The sequence below is a fragment of the Brassica napus genome, chromosome A3 (assembly GCF_020379485.1).
Source record: "Brassica napus cultivar Da-Ae chromosome A3, Da-Ae, whole genome shotgun sequence".
NCBI lineage: Eukaryota > Viridiplantae > Streptophyta > Magnoliopsida > Brassicales > Brassicaceae > Brassica > Brassica napus.
The window spans coordinates 18,500,171-18,518,618 of NC_063436.1; the positions used below are offsets into that span (position 1 = coordinate 18,500,171).

The 18,448-nt window shown below is 34.6% G+C and overlaps 3 protein-coding genes across 3 annotated transcripts; 1 reads left to right on the forward strand and 2 right to left on the reverse strand.

Annotated features, from left to right (window-relative positions):
* Positions 1–2,718: 2,718 nt before the first annotated feature.
* On the reverse strand, positions 2,719–5,118 carry LOC106442283 (proteoglycan 4-like). Its single transcript, XM_013883984.3, has 3 exons — positions 4,196–5,118; positions 3,705–3,788; positions 2,719–3,604 (listed from the first exon to the last, which is right to left on the reverse strand). The coding sequence occupies exons 1-3, from the start codon at positions 5,084–5,086 to the stop codon at positions 2,969–2,971; spliced, it is 1,611 nt and encodes a 536-aa protein (XP_013739438.2). The 5' UTR covers positions 5,087–5,118; the 3' UTR covers positions 2,719–2,968.
* Positions 5,119–9,018: 3,900 nt separating this feature from the next.
* LOC106442282 lies at positions 9,019–9,810 on the reverse strand. Its single transcript, XM_013883983.1, has one exon. It carries the CDS (start codon positions 9,808–9,810, stop codon positions 9,019–9,021), a length of 792 nt encoding a protein of 263 aa, XP_013739437.1.
* A 6,047-nt stretch (positions 9,811–15,857) lies between these two features.
* BNAANNG11090D (uncharacterized GPI-anchored protein At4g28100) lies at positions 15,858–17,734 on the forward strand. The gene is made up of 2 exons (XM_013881042.3): positions 15,858–16,630; positions 17,180–17,734. The coding sequence occupies exons 1-2, from the start codon at positions 15,959–15,961 to the stop codon at positions 17,522–17,524; spliced, it is 1,017 nt and encodes a 338-aa protein (XP_013736496.1). The 5' UTR covers positions 15,858–15,958; the 3' UTR covers positions 17,525–17,734.
* The last annotated feature ends 714 nt before the right edge of the window (positions 17,735–18,448 follow it).

Below are 18,448 nucleotides of genomic sequence, written 5' to 3' on the forward strand. Positions count from 1 at the left end.
ATTTGAATTTTGGTGTTAGTATTAGGTTGCATGGAAACTCCTTCCTAGGGTGTCTTCGGTTTTAAAGATATTTGGATACCAAATGTATTGAAAATACAAGGATATGTGTTTCATAGAATTCCAAGTTTAATTTCTAACAGTTTGCACAAAAAAAAATTAAATTTTGTTTTAGTTATACTATAGCACTTATATTTGTTCAGGATCATTTATATTTCATTGTTATGTTTTTAAAAATATACTTTAGCATCTATAATTTTAATATATATAGCAGAATTTTATAAGTAAATATTATGTTTAAATAATTTAGAATTATTATTTTATTAAATTTTATACATGATTTACGAATTTAACCCATTTTAAGGGTGAGTGATATTTTAAATTATTTTTAATATAATATACTTTTATATGGTTTAATTCTATAGTACTTCTATTTTAATTGAATTTTTATGAAAAAAATAAATATTTTTATAGTAAAATCTTAAATATAATTGATTTGAATAATATTATACTATTAATTACGAAATTAATTAAGGTGTTACTATATAAAATATTTAAAATTTTAAAAATATTTTATTAGATTTTTTTGTTAACAAATGTTTTATAATCAAAAATAAAATTTAAAAAGTTTTATAGATGAAGTTGTTAAATATGTTGATTAAATAAGATGTGATATGTTAATGATGTCAAAATGTTAATTAAAAATAAATGAAATATGATTTTCTAAGAATGGTCATTTTAAAAAAAAAATCACACATAAATAGAAATTGTGACTTCTATTTTATAGAATAGATATTTAAAGGTGTGTAACAAGATTACATGATTAGAGTAATTAACTAGAGTAAATAAAAAATCAAATTGATTTATTTTCTCATGAAGATCTTACTGGGTCTGGTGAATCTTTAAAAAAAATTTGGGTCTGGTGAAGTTGCTGTCCGGATTAATATTGACAAAAAAAAATTCAATTTGATTTATTATAAAAATAATATTAAATTACAAAAAATCACTAAATTATTGAGTTGATATGGTATCAAGTAGGTATGCCCTTGAATATGTTCCCAAGTTTGAATTCAAATAGCATTCCTTTTTCATATTTGCAATCAAATATTATATTAGAAAAAAGAAATAAATGAAACATATAAAACCCAAATCAAGTGTCATATTATGTTTTAGTCAAACATAATATCATAAATATAATAAAATTTAAAATGAAAAGGAAATAAATCCAAGTCAAGATTCCATATTTATTTTTAGTCAAATCATAGAAATATTATTTTAATTAAATAAATATATATGAAAATAAAGAAAATTAATTCAAATCAAATTTTCATATTTTATATTTAGTCAAAATGAAATTATAATATGTAAAATAATTTAATTGATCCTAATTACCAAATAATAAAGAATAACAAAATTAAAAATTAAAATTTTAACTTATCTATTGTTCTTATTATCATCAATATTATTTTAATTTAGTTCCTTAAATTGTAGGTTTTTTATTTCTTTAGTTTATCTTTTTGTCTCATCAATTTCAATTCGTTTCGTTGCTTTTTTTTATACACTTTATGTTTCTTCGATTTTCCGTATAATAAAAGTTAAGATCCAAAAATAATATAATTTATACTAACCTAATAGTTCTCTGACTTTTGTGAACTATATTAAAACTAGATTTTATTTCTTTAAATTGAATTAGATGTTTAATGTTTCATTAAATATTTTACTAATGTCTTCGAACTTTCTTATTTTTCGTAAACAAAATTTTATATTTAGAAATATTTTTTTTTCATATGTTCGTTTCAGTTTCTATGCAATCTTAATTAGTATGTAGTGCCAAAAATTAGGTTATATTTTGGTCTAGTTAAAAAAAAGTTATAGTAGGCGATCGGCACTATTTTAGAAAAATATTATTCTTTCTATAAAATTATCGTAAACATGATTGAGAAAATTATGTAATAGTACACTAAAAATGTACATTTTAATACATAATTTTTTACAGACATTAAATAACAGATTAACTATTTTTCATTTTAATTTACCGATTAATGTATCCATTCTATGATGCCTCACAGATTTAGTACTAAAATGTTATATAATAAAAATTATTGGTGTCGCAGAAAAAGAACATGATGTTGCAGGATTTTGTGTAAAGTTTTGTCTAATGTGTGGGCTGATCATGATTAAAGTTCTATATGTGAAACCCTTTTATGATTAAATATTCATACTCAGATGTAAAATAAACAGGCGACCAAAAGTTTGATGAATTAAATTGAAAAACATGATAGTATATCGTTTTTGATATACAAAAAACTCATGTTTATAGTACTGGGAGTACACTTGATGTATTGTTACAGAAACATTTCTCAAGATCGTTAGGTTGGAACAGTAAGCACCCAGAATTAATAGACGACTTAATGTCTACAGTTTTAATTAACATTTCATTTAAAGAGCAACTACGTTAATATAAAGAGGTCGAAAGGAGTGTTCTAAAAGACTGAAACAATTGTTGCAACTTGGCCGAACTGTTTCAATGGTTGATGACTTCTCTATGTATACTGAAGGACTAAAGTTCAAAGTGAGTTCAAATGTAGCTGACTAGTTGATTAAAACTAACTGTAGACATGGAAAAGATATGAAGATATTACTAACAACAATAATATAAAATTCAGATTCGACCTCAGTGAACTAACATATTAAAAAAAAAAAGCAAAATAGAAAGAAAGATCGGAGCAGAAAATGTTTAGATTAATAAAAAGAGAAAACATCCAACACTGGAAATATCCATAAACAGAAACAAACCGACCAGAGTATCAAAAGGTTTTGTCTCTTCTCTAGCAAACTGTTAAAAATAAAAATGCCTTACAGGCTTTATTCAGAGACGATCGATCCAACACCCAAATATTAGAAGAACACTCATAACCACGAACACCAAGGCTATGTCTAGGCTTTTTTTGTTGGACCGTCACTTCAGAAATCAGAATATATCTTCATCCATTGCTTCAGCTTCTGTATTGGGCTCAATCTGGGGCAGGATCTGCGGCTGGGACTGGGTCAAGGGCAGAGGCTCAAGGTCAATCAGAGGTTCAAGCTCAAGAAGAGGCTCAAGCTCTGGCAGAGGCTCAAGCTCAGGCACAGTCTGAGGCTCAAGTTCACGAAGGATCTGGGGTTCAGGCTCGGTCAAGGTCAGGGTCTCGGGCTGAAGCTGAGGGGGAGTCTGGGGCCGCGGCTGGGTCAGGGTCTGAGGCTGCGGCTGGGTCAGGATCAGGGTCTGGATCTGTGCTTGTTCTCCTCCTCCTTCGCTTCCTTGTCCAAGTTCCATTCCTTGTGCTTCAGTTTCAATCTCTGGTGCTGCCTCTTCTGGCTGCACTTCTTCCATGGCATTTGGCTGGGCTAGGATCATGGTTTGGATCGGTGCTTGTTCTCCTCCTCCTTTGCTTCCTTGTCCAAGTTCCATTCCTTGTGTCTCAGATTCAATCTGTGGTGGTGCTGCCTCCTCCGGCTGCATCATCAGTATCAATCCTTCCAGCTCTTGTGCAGCTTGCGCCACAGCCTGTTTGTCCCCAGCAATACCAGCTTCCAACACATTCAAGATCTCTTTTACTTTCTCGCTCTGAAACATTCAAAGAAACAAAACATAAGAATCAAGAATTTAATCTCAAAACGAATCAAATAAAAAGACAAGACTATTAATTATAATCAACTAGACTAACAGCAAGGCCAAGCCTTCTCTTGAGTTCTCCATAGTCAGCCTCTTGGATGTTCGCAGTAGCCCTCGTAACTAGCCTTGGTGTGTCCTAGGTTAATAAAAGTAAAACAAGTTAGTTATAAGTTCAGCAAATTCAAGATACAATAATGGTTAAATAAAACCGACAAAGATATAATGCACAAATGATTGCAATAAAGAATAAACGTACAAGAAACAAGACTATGACTAAGTAAGCATAAAGCGAAACACCACCAACTATTGTCTTAATTATCCAAATGAAAAATAAAATAAAAATAAGAGCTAAAGATGAATATAATATTAAAAAAAAAACTCCGGAAAATTAGTCAGGTTTTAGATCTCTTTCACTGTCGGAAACAGACAAGACACCAAATGATTGCAATAAAGTACGAAACCTTTACACTTCTAACCTAGATATTGCGAATCTACCTCAAAAAAGAACACACAGATTCTGATATACGGATAAGATATTATTACCTGTATGGGTCTACCTGCGGTACGTCCTCGTCCACGCTTAGGTGGACGTCCTGGTCCACGCTTCATCACGGCCGCAACCGCCATAGCTTCACCAGCCGGAGCAAGGGTGGCGACAGGAAGCATAGAGTCAGGAGGCGGGACAGATATGGGCTTCCTCTCTCTCCCAGAAGCTCTACAACTCATTGGCCAGCCCCTTCGTTTCATCGTTACAGCCAGATTCGAAGCTGGAACGCTCGGACCAGATCCGTCTTTCCTTGGACGACCAGGGCCTCTCTTTGCCGGCTCCGTGACCACCGGGGAAGGATTGGCCACAGGCAACTCGGGTTGCTCCCCGCTTGGCTGGACAGCGCTGGGTTCAACGTTGGTGGATGGTTGCACCGCTTGTGAGATTGGTCGAGCATCAATGGGTTGTTGCTGTTGTGGAGCTTCGGTCTTAGGCTTTGGTGGACGTCCACGACCTCGCTTCAGAGGCTGAGAAGCCGAGCCAGAAGCAGTGACAGCCAGCATATCAAGCGAACTGGTGTTGGTCGGAGGGATCTCAGATCCGGAAGCCACCACCATATCAAGCGGACCGGTGTAAGTCCGAGGAATCTCCCATCCGGAAGCCACCACCATATCAAGCGAACCGGTGTAAGTCGGAGGAATCTCCGATCCGGAAGCCACAGCACCCGCAGCAGCCACGTTCCCCGGAGGAGAAGAGACGGCAAGCTTGTATGATTTCTTAACCATGGTGAGAATGCCACTTTTCTTCATGACCTCGAGATGGTGAGTCATCAAAGCCTCATGACCATCAGGACAATTAGGGTTCATCAACCTCCGGACGTACGTGGAGATTGCCCACTTGCTGGAACCCTCAGGTTCGTTCAACGCCACAACCGCGTCGTAAATCATCTGGATAAAGAGAAAATGTTAGTAAATTATTACAAAAAGACCTATCATAATTGAGTTGAAAGAAAAAAGACTTTAGATCTGAGCCTACGTCGGTGTAAGGACGGGGGTTTGAGGAAGGCTGCGCCGGAACAAGAGCTGCCTCAGAAGCAGCATCTGGCTCACCCTGTGGCTGAACCACTGGCTCAACTCCTGGCTCAACCACTGGCGCAACTTGTGTCTCAACACGGTTTGATTCGTTAACAGTTTGTGCATTCGGAGCAGTGGCGCTCTCGGGGACATAGGTGCTGGCGATGGTGGTAACGTCAAAAGGTTGGTGAGAATCAGATCGATCCATGATATCTTTTTTGTTTTTGAGAAAAAACAATGAAAAAAGCGGCTGGTGCGATTTCGTACTTTTCTTATCTCACTCTTGTGATTATTGTTTGCTTTGTGAATATAAGTAAATTATTGCGGTATAAATAGGTAAAGTTAGGCTGGTTTGAGAGGCTGAGGATGGAGAGGTGCAAGATTATGTGATATGGTAGAAAATGGTATTGAAGTGTTAGCGTTGAATAACATTTACTTAATGATATTACCTTAAGCCTTGACGTTTGACTCGCCAGATTTTTTTCTATTTGAGTTTTGTAAAGTATTTCTTACTTTTTGGACTTTTTCGATCCAAGAATTCTTAGCAAATAATTAAAATATAAAAAAAATACCGCCAAGATTTTAACAAAGACCCGCCTAGATTTCAGACTATACACTTTGTAAAACAAGGATATATTATCTCTTAAAAAGACAAGGACATATTCTCTTACAAAAACAAAGATATCATTTTCTGTCTCATACATGAACTGCAGCAATGCCAGCAAACAATCATTGTAGCATTAAGTTACTTATGCAACAAACTCCGTTAAAGAGCGAATGATAAGCAAATCTAAAGGACGGCTTCCATAAGTAGGTCTATTGATTGAGTTACTGTACATCAGTATTGATGATCAGAAAATGTATTAGGGTATATTTGTTCTTTTGAAACTATCATATTTTTATCATGATTTGTGTTTCATCCCAACAATACTTATACATATACTTGTTAATTAAGTTTATATGCATCAATTGATGTTATGTAATTTATGTTGGAATGTGACCGACACCAACCAAAAAGAACAAAACTGAATGATAGGAGGGGAACGTTTAATAGTGGTGCAATGAAACTGATCTAACAAAGCAAAGAAATGTGAGCAAGTTTGGTTTATATTGTGACACAAGTGTGTGAAGTTCATACAAAAACTCTAAGCACAACGCAATGGATGGCTAGTATTCATGAAAAACTCAAGACTAGTTCGTTACTCTAAACGCTAACATAGTACCAGAGCCATGTATTCTCATTTCAAACAAATTATTGATATATATTGTTTATTGTTTCCGATAATATACATGCATGTGCATATAATTAAGTCATTTACCACTAATACTAAAAAGAAAAGTGATATGTAAATTGTTTTACGATTACTATATTTTATATTACTACCGGGAAGTCCTCGTGTTGCACATATTTTAAGAAGACGACAACAAAATATTACTTTCTGATGATATTTATTTATGAAGTAATGTATATGTATAGTTGCACGCGGAGTCAATATGAGTTTGTTTAAGTTGATGACAAAAAAAATAGTATAGCTCACATAATAGTAACTAGACTTTGATCCACATATCCGTGCGGATAACCTTTAATTTTATAAATAACAAATGTTTATATTATATTTTGTATATAATCATTTTTAGATAATATATTGTTGTCATTTAAAAAAATAAATTAATTAATAATATATAGTTCTAATTATAAAAGTTTAACACATGTTAACAATTTTACTTTTTGTATAAAATTATTACATAATTTACGAATTTAACTGTTTTAAATGATGAATGATATTTTAATCACTTTAAATGGTGGATGATATTTTATTTATTTATTTAAATGAAAGTATTTTTCAAAATATATTAGTTTACCAATTTAATATAATTTTCATATGTAATTCATTTATTAATTCTATTTTAATATAACATAGACTATATTTATTAAATTTATAAAATTAGCATATAATTTTTTTATAATAAATTTTAATTAAAAGTTATTTATAATAATATTATACTACTAATTATGAAATTAATAAATACATTAATTAAAAATATTTAATTTTTTAAAAGCTTTTATTAGATATTTTCTCAACATATTTTGTTATTACTAAAACTAAAATTTAAATATACAGTTAAAATAGATTGTTATTAATATCCTTATAATTATTTAGATTTTTTAGAGATGTTATATATTAAATAAACTAATGTAAATAATCAAAAAATGTAACTGAATATATGGATCTAGTATGACAATTTTATAGTAAATAAAAATGTTTCTTCTGTTTTAATAGTATTTACTATTAACTAGATATAGCTAGTCAAAAACTTTGAATAATAGCAATTGTTTTCCTAACATTTGTAACCAGAAGTCTGAATCGAATCTAAACAAAAAAAATCCAATTTGTACCTAGTCTGAAATATAACAATGAATCTCGTGTGAAGGAAAAAACATATTTGAACCCAAAATGTTATTAGGCAAACACGAAAAAGTGCACCGAAAAGGTGGCCACTGAGAAGACAATTATTGAGTCTATCTTTTTAAAAGTATAGATAGTTATATTAAGAATTACATGAATATAATTTTATAAAGATAAGACAATTCATTTACATAACCCTTCCCATATTAATTTTATTTATACTTTAAAGCTTAAATTCTGGTAAAATTTTATTTTTTATTTTTTATTTTTAATTGGTCAAAATTTATTTTGATTGTTATATAAATTATATATATGTCATTCAACCTGTCTCATACTTGATAAATATATTAAATTATTTTTAATATTCTAAATTAAATATGAATATTAAAATATGAAATTATTTATTAGTTTATATATCTTAATTTAATATTTTGTTTTAAATATGTTATAAATTAATGAATATATGTTATTCTTTAATTTTATAATTTATAAAATACTGAATAAATTGATTAAATTACTTTATATTTATATTGTTGTAGTAATTTAATTATGAATATAAATTATGTATATATAAATATTATAGGAATGTTATTTCTTGTTCTATAAATAAAAAATGAATTAATATTCGTTTTATAATTATAGCCAATATTAATTATGAATTTTATTATGTAAAGTAAATATTAAGAAAAATGTATATTTACATTTTAAATAAAAAGGTATTAAAAATATTATTAAAACGAAATCTTAGAAAATATACTTATAAATTTATTTTTAGATATCTTATTTTGAAAATATTAAAATAATTGGTTATGTATGATATATATATTTAATAATAAGTAAGTTAATTGTATGAGAAATTAATAATAAGAAGTTAAATAAATGTAATGGTCCAACCTAGACTATTTGTAAGTAGATAAAAATTGTTTCTCCTTTAATAGTATTGATATATTAATGTAGACCATAATACAAATAGCATTACTTTGAGTTATCAAGAAGAGCAATGATATTTTTGAGCACGTCTCTGATGCAACGAGGATTCTAAGAGAGATCAAGCTTCTAAGGTTGCTAAGGCATCCTGATATAGTTGAGATTAGCATGTTATGCTTCCTCCTTCGAGTAGAGAGTTCAGAGGCATTTATGTTGTTTTTGAGCTGATGGAATCAGACCTTCACCAAGTTACCAAAGCTAACGATGATTTGACGCCTGAGCATTATCAGTTTTTCTTTTTTTGTAACAAGGCTTTCATATTAAAATGCATAAGTAAAAATACAAGGTATGAATGAGTTTTCTCATCCATAAGTTTGAAAAAGAAAGCAACAAATAGAGAGTGAGAGAACACCCTAGAGAAAGATCAACAAGTGAATCTTAAGAGAGAAAGATAAAGAAAAAAGACAACCGCTAGTGTACATGGTTCCCTCGGCCGCGACGACCTCGTTTACCTTTTCCTCTAACATTTGTCCATTCCATATCTTGAATTTTTTGAGTCGGTTTAATCAGTCTTCCTCCTCTAGTTATGTTATAACCAGAAGTCTCTCCAACCTCACCTAAACCATCATCTCTCCCATTTGTTAGCGGGGATAAATCCCGTTCCATATGAAATTGCTGAAGGTTGTTGGCAATAGGAGAGTAATGACCAATTGATTGCTCATTTTCAGAGGCTTGAGGAGTCTCCAAAATGATTTCTTTTGATGGAATTTCTTCCATAACATGTGACTGAGGATGAGCAGTTTCTTCAACTGCTAACATAGGTAAATTGTTTTCAATCTTTGAGCAAGAAGTAGATTGTACCTCATGCGAATGGGTGAATGTAGTAGGAGCAGGGACCTCAAGAGGTGTAGTGAGAGCAGAATTTGTAGTGATCTTGTGTGCTTGATGGCCAGGAGTCAAGTGCGAGTCAGTCTCCACAGCACCCACCAATGTAGATGAGTTTGGTAGCAACATATCTATCGCCACCAAAGGGATCTCTTCATTTGTTATATTAGCTTTCGCAGGAGCGGAATCATGTGGTTTATGGGGCAGAAGACACCTCTTCTCCTTATGACCAAGCGCTCCACATCTCTCACAAGCACTTGGGATCCAAGTATACTCGACATCCACCAGATAGATATTCCCTTGCTTATCATCTAGAGCAATTCGTTGCGGAAACGGTTTATCCAACTCAACCTCAACTAATATCTTAGCTTCTCCCATAATTGTTGGGTCTAAACGAGGTCTGTGCGTAAGCATTGGCTCTCCCAACCCAGATGCTATATGACTAATTCCTAATCTAGAGAAACAAGAGTCTGGGATATTCTTCAGGTTCACCCACACCGGTAAAGTAGAGATTTCAGGAATTTTGAGGGAGTTTACAGGACTCCAAGGGGCGACGAAGAGGAGACAATCATCAACATGCCAAACTCCTCGTTGAATAACCCACTTACGTGTGTTTTCATGAGGAATATGGAATAAAAATGAAGAATCCCCCAACTTCTTACAGGCTATCCTACATTCTCGCCCCCACAACCTATTCAAGACAGCATGAATAAGACCACCGGGAGGGCTTGAACACCTATGGAATTGACCAATGATATATTATTCTTTATTCTCAGAACCTAAACGAAGAACTTTAGAGGGGATTGTCACCTGAGGAGTGCCATCCAGTCGGTAAGTAGGCTCAGCAGCTCGGAAGAGATTTCTCGCGGACTGATTCATACGAGCAGCCCAAGGAAATCGAAGACTTCCGTCATCTTTAAGTACCGGGGGAGGAATTTTTTCAACCGGAAGGTTAGAGATATTTTTCTCTGGAAATATCATTTTCCCCTTCATGTGCTTGTGACCAGATTTGGTAGCTTCTCCAATTGAAGGCCAAAATGAAGCTATTTGGCTTTTTACGTCCTCTGAGATACCAAGCTTCGGAATTGCAGGTTCCGGAGGTGTGGGTGAGGTAGAGAAGTGGAGAGGTTTCGCCCAAGCTCCCAAGGATTTGATAAAAACAGGTTCTTGCTCCATTTTCTCTTGCTCAATAGCAGGATCAATGGCTCTATCGGGTGGTTTCTCAACAACATCGTTGAGTTCAGGGGGGAGAGACGGTGAACCAGCAGAACAGAGCTCAGCCTTTTCCTTGTCAGATATTGCAGGAGTAGCCAATATTGTTGATTCAGTTGTGACTTCCTCAGCATTTTCTGTTAGAGAAGCGTTGGAGCCCACTTCAACCGTAGGAACATCCGGAGGATGCGGCGAAACAAGCTCTGAACCACTACCCGCTTCAAGTGGAGCAGCACAGGAATGCCCTTCACCCGTAGTAGCAACTGGAGGATGCGGCGGAGCGAGCTCTGACGCAGCCTGTGTTGAAACATCAATACCCAGATTCGATGACCAGCGATTGAGGTAAGGCCATCTAGGATCTGGAGTCGTAACTTGTTTCTCATCAGATTCAACAACGTTTCTGGAGTTAAGTGGTTTGTTTTCATCAACTCGTGTCGACAAAGCACTTAGAGAAGATATAGATGTCTCGTCTTTGGAGTTCAATGGAATCAACGATAATATTTCCTTCGCAGAATCCATGGCAGTGTGGAGGAGAAGAGGTGAGAGGAGGAAAGAAGACGAGAGCAGTGGGGACCCTCCGGCGAAAGCTACACCGGCGAAGTCGAACGGAGCTGCTGTTTTCTTCTAGGGTTTCGCCTCTGAGATCGTGTATTGGGGGGCGCGTGAGGCGCGTTAAATTATTATAGTTTGTCTTTCTTCCTGCATTATCAGTTTTTCCTGTACCAACTTCTCCGTGGTCTGAAGTTATTCACTCAGGCAAGTGCCTTGGCTAGTGTTATGATTGTCCTTTGGCTACTAAACCTGAAGAAAATGTGTTTGATTTTGTTTTAGCTAATGCGTTTTACCGTGATTTAAAGCCTAAAAACATTCTAGCAAACTCTGATTGCAAGCTGAAGATTTGCGACTTTGGACTTGCTCGTGTGTCATAGAATAAGATCAGAAGTATGGATTGATATATAGAGAGGTACACTATTCTCATTGGATTGGTGTGAGTGTGAAAACAATGCAGATATTAGAGTATCATCCTCAGATGCTGCAAGAGTATCTTCGAAGTGGAGAACAGACGAGCTTCATGTACCCTAGGTTAGATATTATAACATCTACAATCTGTATTCAAAGTTTACGACGTGGAAGTAAGATAAACGTTTTTGTAAAATCAAATTAAACGTAGTGGTACGTTGATCGGTTCAAGAAACAGTTTGCACATCTTGAGGAACATTACGATAAGAATGAGAGAAGTGCTCTTCAACAACGACATGCTTCCTTGCCTAGGTACACACTTTCTTTCTAAAATGGTTTTGAAAGTTGTCAAAAGTTGTGGGTTTCTGTTTGACAACTAATTGACCTTAACACATGATAGACATAAGTTGTTGAAGTTTGTGTTTAAGTACATCTTCTTGACCCCAATGTATGCCCAAGTATTAATTATATGTATGCGTATGTGTTGTAAGAGGATCACTTCATCCTCCAATGATAGAGAATCATTTCTATTTGACTGTTCATTTTCTTCTTTGTGGTAGTCCCATTTGCTTTTGCTTTGTTCTCTTTTTGGTTTACTATCGCTTTAGTGCTGGTGAATCTACTTTTACTGGCTGCACATATATTTAGTGCACAATACAATAATGCTGTAGGAATGTTTTTTTCTTCTTCTCTAGTTTAGTAGTTTCTCTATATAGCCTATCCCAACTGACTGGATAAGACATTGGTGATCTGACATCTGAATACACTGAGTGTATATCTTACCTTATGTAGCAATCGTCTATCGTCCTTGTGAATTGTGAATGTGAAGTAGACTGTGCCTAGAACTAAAAGTGAAAATCCACTTTGCATGCATATTGTTTGTTATGGCGTTCCCGAAAAAGAGTTAGTGGTGATTTTTTAAGCAGCTTTCACTACAACCATTCGCGTGCCTGAAGTTACCTTTTTAACATGGAGCTCCCCCACTTATTTCTTCCTTTTACCTTTTTAGGTTTTTACTATTCAAGAAAGGTATTAAAGCATGATTAACTCCCGTCTTTTAAGCGAAGTTTTTAACTCATGATTTGACATTTTTTTTTATATTTTTCGGCTAATAAACATTTATTATATCTCTTAGCCAAAACTAATAATCCAGTTAAGAAATTGGGGTTAATCATGGTATTAACATAAATATATATATATTTATGTTAATCCTGTTCTCTGATAGAATTTCTTTTTTAAAATACATGTACCTATATATCTTGTGATATATGTAGGTGTTTTGGCAAAAACAAAACTTGAGTATTTTAACAGGAAACAAAATTTGAGTTTGCTATTAGATCTTTTTCTTTTGACTTCATTTTAATTTGTTATGTCATGGAAGTAAGCGAAAAGGTTGATGCACCGCAGAAAGCAATGTTTTAATTATATATAGTCACTGAATAAAACTGGATGGTTCCTTTTTATGTGTAATTTGCAAAAAAGTGTGAAAATTTTGTATGGGAAAAATTTTCTGCGTTGCGAAACAAATCATGTTATTTTTTTTAATGACATATAGTTTATTCATAAGACATACTTTTGTGTTAATTTGTCGATTATGCAAATTACAAAATAAAACTAAAAGAATCCTTATAAATGTATGGAGGTATAAATAAAAATAAGTGAACCTGTCGATCAGTCAGTCATCTCTGGTCTTTCAACTTTCAATGCAAAGAATAATCCTCCCCTGATTCATTCACATATAAAAAGGTTACACTAATTAGTTATAAATACTCTAAATGTTTATTATAAACTCATAAACTATACTTAACCTGAATTTAATGGATTACGGTAAAAAAAAATGTTTCTCTTATTAGACAGCATCAGAAATATTTGAGATCAGATTAAATTCACAGTTATGTTATATCAGAGCATTCTCAACGGTAAGTTTCTTACCACAAGTATCCAAGAATTATAAAATTATTAATTTTGATATAATTTAATTAAAAATTAAAATTTAAACTACAAAAAAGTTAGCCATTCATAAAGCAACACCTATACAGAGAGTATCTAATTTTTTCACTGTTTTAACTCTAAGACCATGATTATCGGTGGTTTTTAAAGGGGTCCTTACGGGAAAATGATGATTTAATTAAATCCAAGGAAAATTAAATGGCAGTTATCGATCCTTAATGGGGCACTTTGGTTACCGATTTTAAGAGTGGGTTTTGAACCACGTGTCAGCCCCACAGAATTTTTAAATTTTTTTTTCTTTCTTTCTTTTCTCTTGTCGCCGTTTCGTGTCTTCTCGTTTACTCCGTCACATGCAAAGGATCGATATAGACGACGGACGACGACTCTCTCGGTTGAGTCGATGTCTCCTCCGTATTCTCCGTGAGAAGAAGGATCGACACCCAGCACCGACGAGGACACCGAGAGCAAAGCTCGTCAGTACGACGACGAACGGTCCGAGTTTGGTGGGTTTGGCTGTGCCACCGGAAAGGTTCGATCTTTATTGAGTTTTAGAGTTCCACTGAGTTGAATGAATATTAAAGTCCATTACTTTGTTCCATTGAGTTGAATGGATATTTAAAGTCGATTACTTTGTGTGTGGGTGCAAATTATTCAGCAGATAAACCACGAAGAAGAGGTGAACCGAGCTCGGTACATACCTCAGAACCCTTTTGTGATTGCTACCAAGACGGTTAACGCGGAGGTGTATGTGTTTGATTACAGCAAGCATCCGTCTAAGCCGCCGCTTGATGAGCTTGTAACCCTGATTTGAGGCTGAGAGGTCACAGCTCTGAGGGGTATGGCTTTTCTTGTAGTAAGTTCAAGGCGGGGTATTTGCTTAGTGGGTCTGATGACGCTCAGATCTGTTTGTGGGATATTGACGCTACTCCTAAAAATAAGGTCATTGATGCTCAGCAGATCTTTAAGGTAATGCTTTGATTCGTGGAGAAGCAATTATAAAGTATATAGACAGATATTAAGTGTGATTCATGTGTTTACCGTACTGATAAGTTGTTTAATTTAAGGCTCATGAAGGCGTGGTGGAAGATGTTGCATGGCATATGAGTCACGAACACCTGTTTGGATCCGTTGGAGATGATCAGTACCTTCTTGTATGGGATCTGCGTTCTCCATCTGCCAGTAAACCTATACAGTCTTTGGTTGCTCACTCCATGGAGGTGCGTTTGCAAGGAACTGAATTTTAAGAGCAGAGAAGGTTCTCCAATAACAGGGGCAGAGCCATACATACCTTTTAACATTAACCCAGCAGGGATGCAGCCTGTTCTTACAACCACTTACCTCTTGGCATTTTCCAGCATTCTTGCAAGGTAAAGAACCTGTTATGTTTGAAACATTATTGCTTCGTTTGGTGTATTTACCATCTTAAGGTTGTCTAATAAGATGATTTTATTGTTTTTTAGCATTGTGGGTTCACCGTTCTTGTTACACGTGAAGGAGATATTAAACCCTGAAAGCACAGTTAGGGCACCGCCATGGGTTTACTACTCAGTCTATGCGTTTTGTGTTTCTCTTCAACATCTTTGACATTGTGAGTGTTACTCTTTTTTTTTCTCAGTCTGAGTTTCAATCTTCTATGAAAATTAAACATGATTAGTTATGCATGTTTGTGTCACAAGATGGGATTGGTTTTGTATGTTTGTGACACGAGATGGGATTGTATATGCAAGTCACACGAATTTTATTCAAGTCACAAATTTGTTTTGGGTCTTCTCTCTTACTCTATATAAACTTATTCAAGTCACAAGATTTAAAATACTCCTCTCGATCAAAAATATCTGAGTCTTCTTCTCTCTTGCTTTAGAAGTTTTATTGAAGTCATGATCACCAAGTCTTCTTCTCTCTTGCTCTATAAATTTTTATTCACCAAGCATTGTATTCACCAAGTCTTCTTATCTCATTCTCTTTATACAAATTATTTGAAACACAATCCTTGTTTAAAATGTTATCTTTATTATGTTTTATTTTATAAATAAATTTTATTTTTTAAAAAAATTAATTAATTTTTTTTAAGAAACCCAAATTAAGAAACTACCATTATAGCTCCAAAATTATGAGATTCTTAACTAAAATCCTTAACGACAATTTATTAATTTAATAATCACTAAAGTGTACTTAAGAAACTATGTGGGATCCTAGGGATAAACATGCTCTAAGAAGTTTTAGATATCCAATGGGGTTGCCCTTGGTATTAGTACACACCTGTACATATATGGAAATGTACGAAAATAAAATAAATAAAAACCAAAGAAAAGACAACAAGTATTAAATTGGTATCGAGATCCCATTTGCTATATTTTATTACAACATCTCTTCGACTCCCTCTCACTCTTTGTTCTCTGTCTCCATGCTTCCAGCGATGTTCCAACACGCGCCGTCTTTCATTTCTCTCATCGTCTTCTTCACCATTCTACTACCCGTAACCTCAAACTCAGACCCGGTCACCGTCCAGCCATTCCGCATCAAACCATCCCCACCCGACACCATACCCGCTTTCCCGGAGCAATCCGACTTCTCCGGCTGCCCACTCGATCTACCAGAAGACCTCTTCCACGGCATCAAGTCAGCATGCACCGGCAAAAAGCTCCACAGAGCAAAATGCTGCCCCGTGCTAGGCGCGTGGCTCTACTCCGCTTACTCAACCACCGCTCTCAGCCGTTCCCTTCCCTCCTCCTCCTCCGCCGCCTCAAGAAACGCGACGACTCCGGAAGAAGAAGACATGCCTTTGCTTCCCGACGACTCGGAGACTTGCGTCGACGGATTGGAGAAGTCGCTGAGAAGGAGAGGGATTGAGCTTCAGAGGCAGAACGAGACGTGCGACGTCGCGTACTGCTACTGCGGAATCAGATTGCATCACTTGAGCTGTTCCGAGGCCTTTAGTGTGAATGAAGAAGGGAGGCTCGTTGGAGACGAGAGTGTTGATAGATTAGAGAATGATTGTTTGAGTGGACGACACGCCAATGGTGATAGATTGTCTCATCTTAGTAGCTGTAACAAGTGCTTGAACAGCCTCTACAAGGTAACGTAGCGATGCGTGCTGTTATATGGAATTAGATTGAAAGATCAAAACTTAGCTGCAAATATAATAACTTTAGAACATGTTTTTGATGCCCTCTAAGTGATCTTGGTGTTTAATCATTTTTAGATGATTAGTGAGTAATCTAGTATCTAATTAAGGTATAGTCCAAAGTTGATGACTTTTTAATGATTCTTTGGTGTTTAAAGATTAGGATTTTACTAAATGAGTGAGTGAGATTTGGAATCATTTGTTCTAGGATTCTTTCATGATCTGTTTCCAGCTTGGCGGATTTAGACAAGTTTTGTTCTTTAGCTTTGTCTTTGTTCCTTTTTATCTGACAAGTCTAACATAGTTACATACACGTATACGCGCTTACAGGTGCCGTGATCCACACGCGTCGTTTTTTTTGCTTCCTTTAATATGATTACATTCTTGTGTATCTTAATCACCAACCCACCATTAACTAAAAGCTTTAGCCACTAGCTTCTACTTTCTAGAAACAGATCCTAACCAACATAGTCAAACACTTGTTTTTTGTTTTGTTTGCAGCTAAACCCGAAGAAAACTTCAGGGACAAGAAACCAATCAAAGGAAGACAGAAGCAGAACCACAAAGATGCATAACAAAGACTGTGTCCTGATGGGTCTCACTTGGCTTCTCGCTAAGAACCGTACGGCTTATTTCCACTCTGTCACTTCTGTCCTCAGAGCCGTCATGCTCAGCCAAAACGGCGAGCCTCGGTCATGTGCTCTGGGAGGTGACGGCATGCCTTTAGCTGTTGACTCTTCCGAATTCTCCAACGACTCATCATCAGCTTTACTCAAGTACCCGTACCACTTGGTCCACTTTATACTTTACAGCGTCATCACATTGTTATTACTAGGCTTGTGGTGACTAACGTTGACGTGGGTTTGGATTGGGTTTGGCATTTCGTGATTGGCTGATAGAAGTTAAGTGAAAATCAGATAGAGAGAAAAAGAGATAGGGGTGATTGTCTTATCGTCTTTTGTAAATTAGTTTTGCTTTTGTTGTTGTTATGGCGCCATTTTGTTTAAAAAATCGCATTATTTTTTTTAAAAATAATTTCAAATATATGTTTAGCCAGATCACATTATAGGACGGCAATGCAATCAATCAATCAAGAAACTATATCGATAAGAATAATTGAGAAAGGCATGTGAGGGATGGGGACGATGTTGTTTGGCTGGTTTGAGAGATACTTGTGACAGCTTTGATTCCCCGCAAAACTATACACTATAATTGATAATGCGACCAAGAGAAGTGAAGCCCCACGACTGACTTTTTATTTCCTCATACACTTGTCTAGTTAACTTGGTGTTTCACCCTCATGTGGACATAAATATCTTATAATTACTTATTAATATATACATTGCTAATTAAAAGACTATAATGATAAATTACTATTCATGTTTTCATTTGAAATTTCTTTGTACATTATATTCATTATATAGAAATAAATCTTAAAAATAATTCAATATTCTCTTTGTAATTATAAAAAATTAAGAATTTTACTTAATTAATACTTAGTTATGTGTCTTCTGTTTTTAATTTTTTAACCTTTTTATTAAAAAAAATTCCAGATAACAACAAAATATATATATAAATTATCTTCTTTTTTTAAAATATATTTTTAGATTTTGGACAGTTACTTATCTAATTAACAAAATTAAAATTCACTTTTGTTTTGTAGCTAATTATATATTTTATTCATTAAGAGTATAAGTAATTTTAATTAATTATTCTAACATTTAACATGAGAGCCTGAATGGCTTGATAAATATTTAGTTATGTATTTTG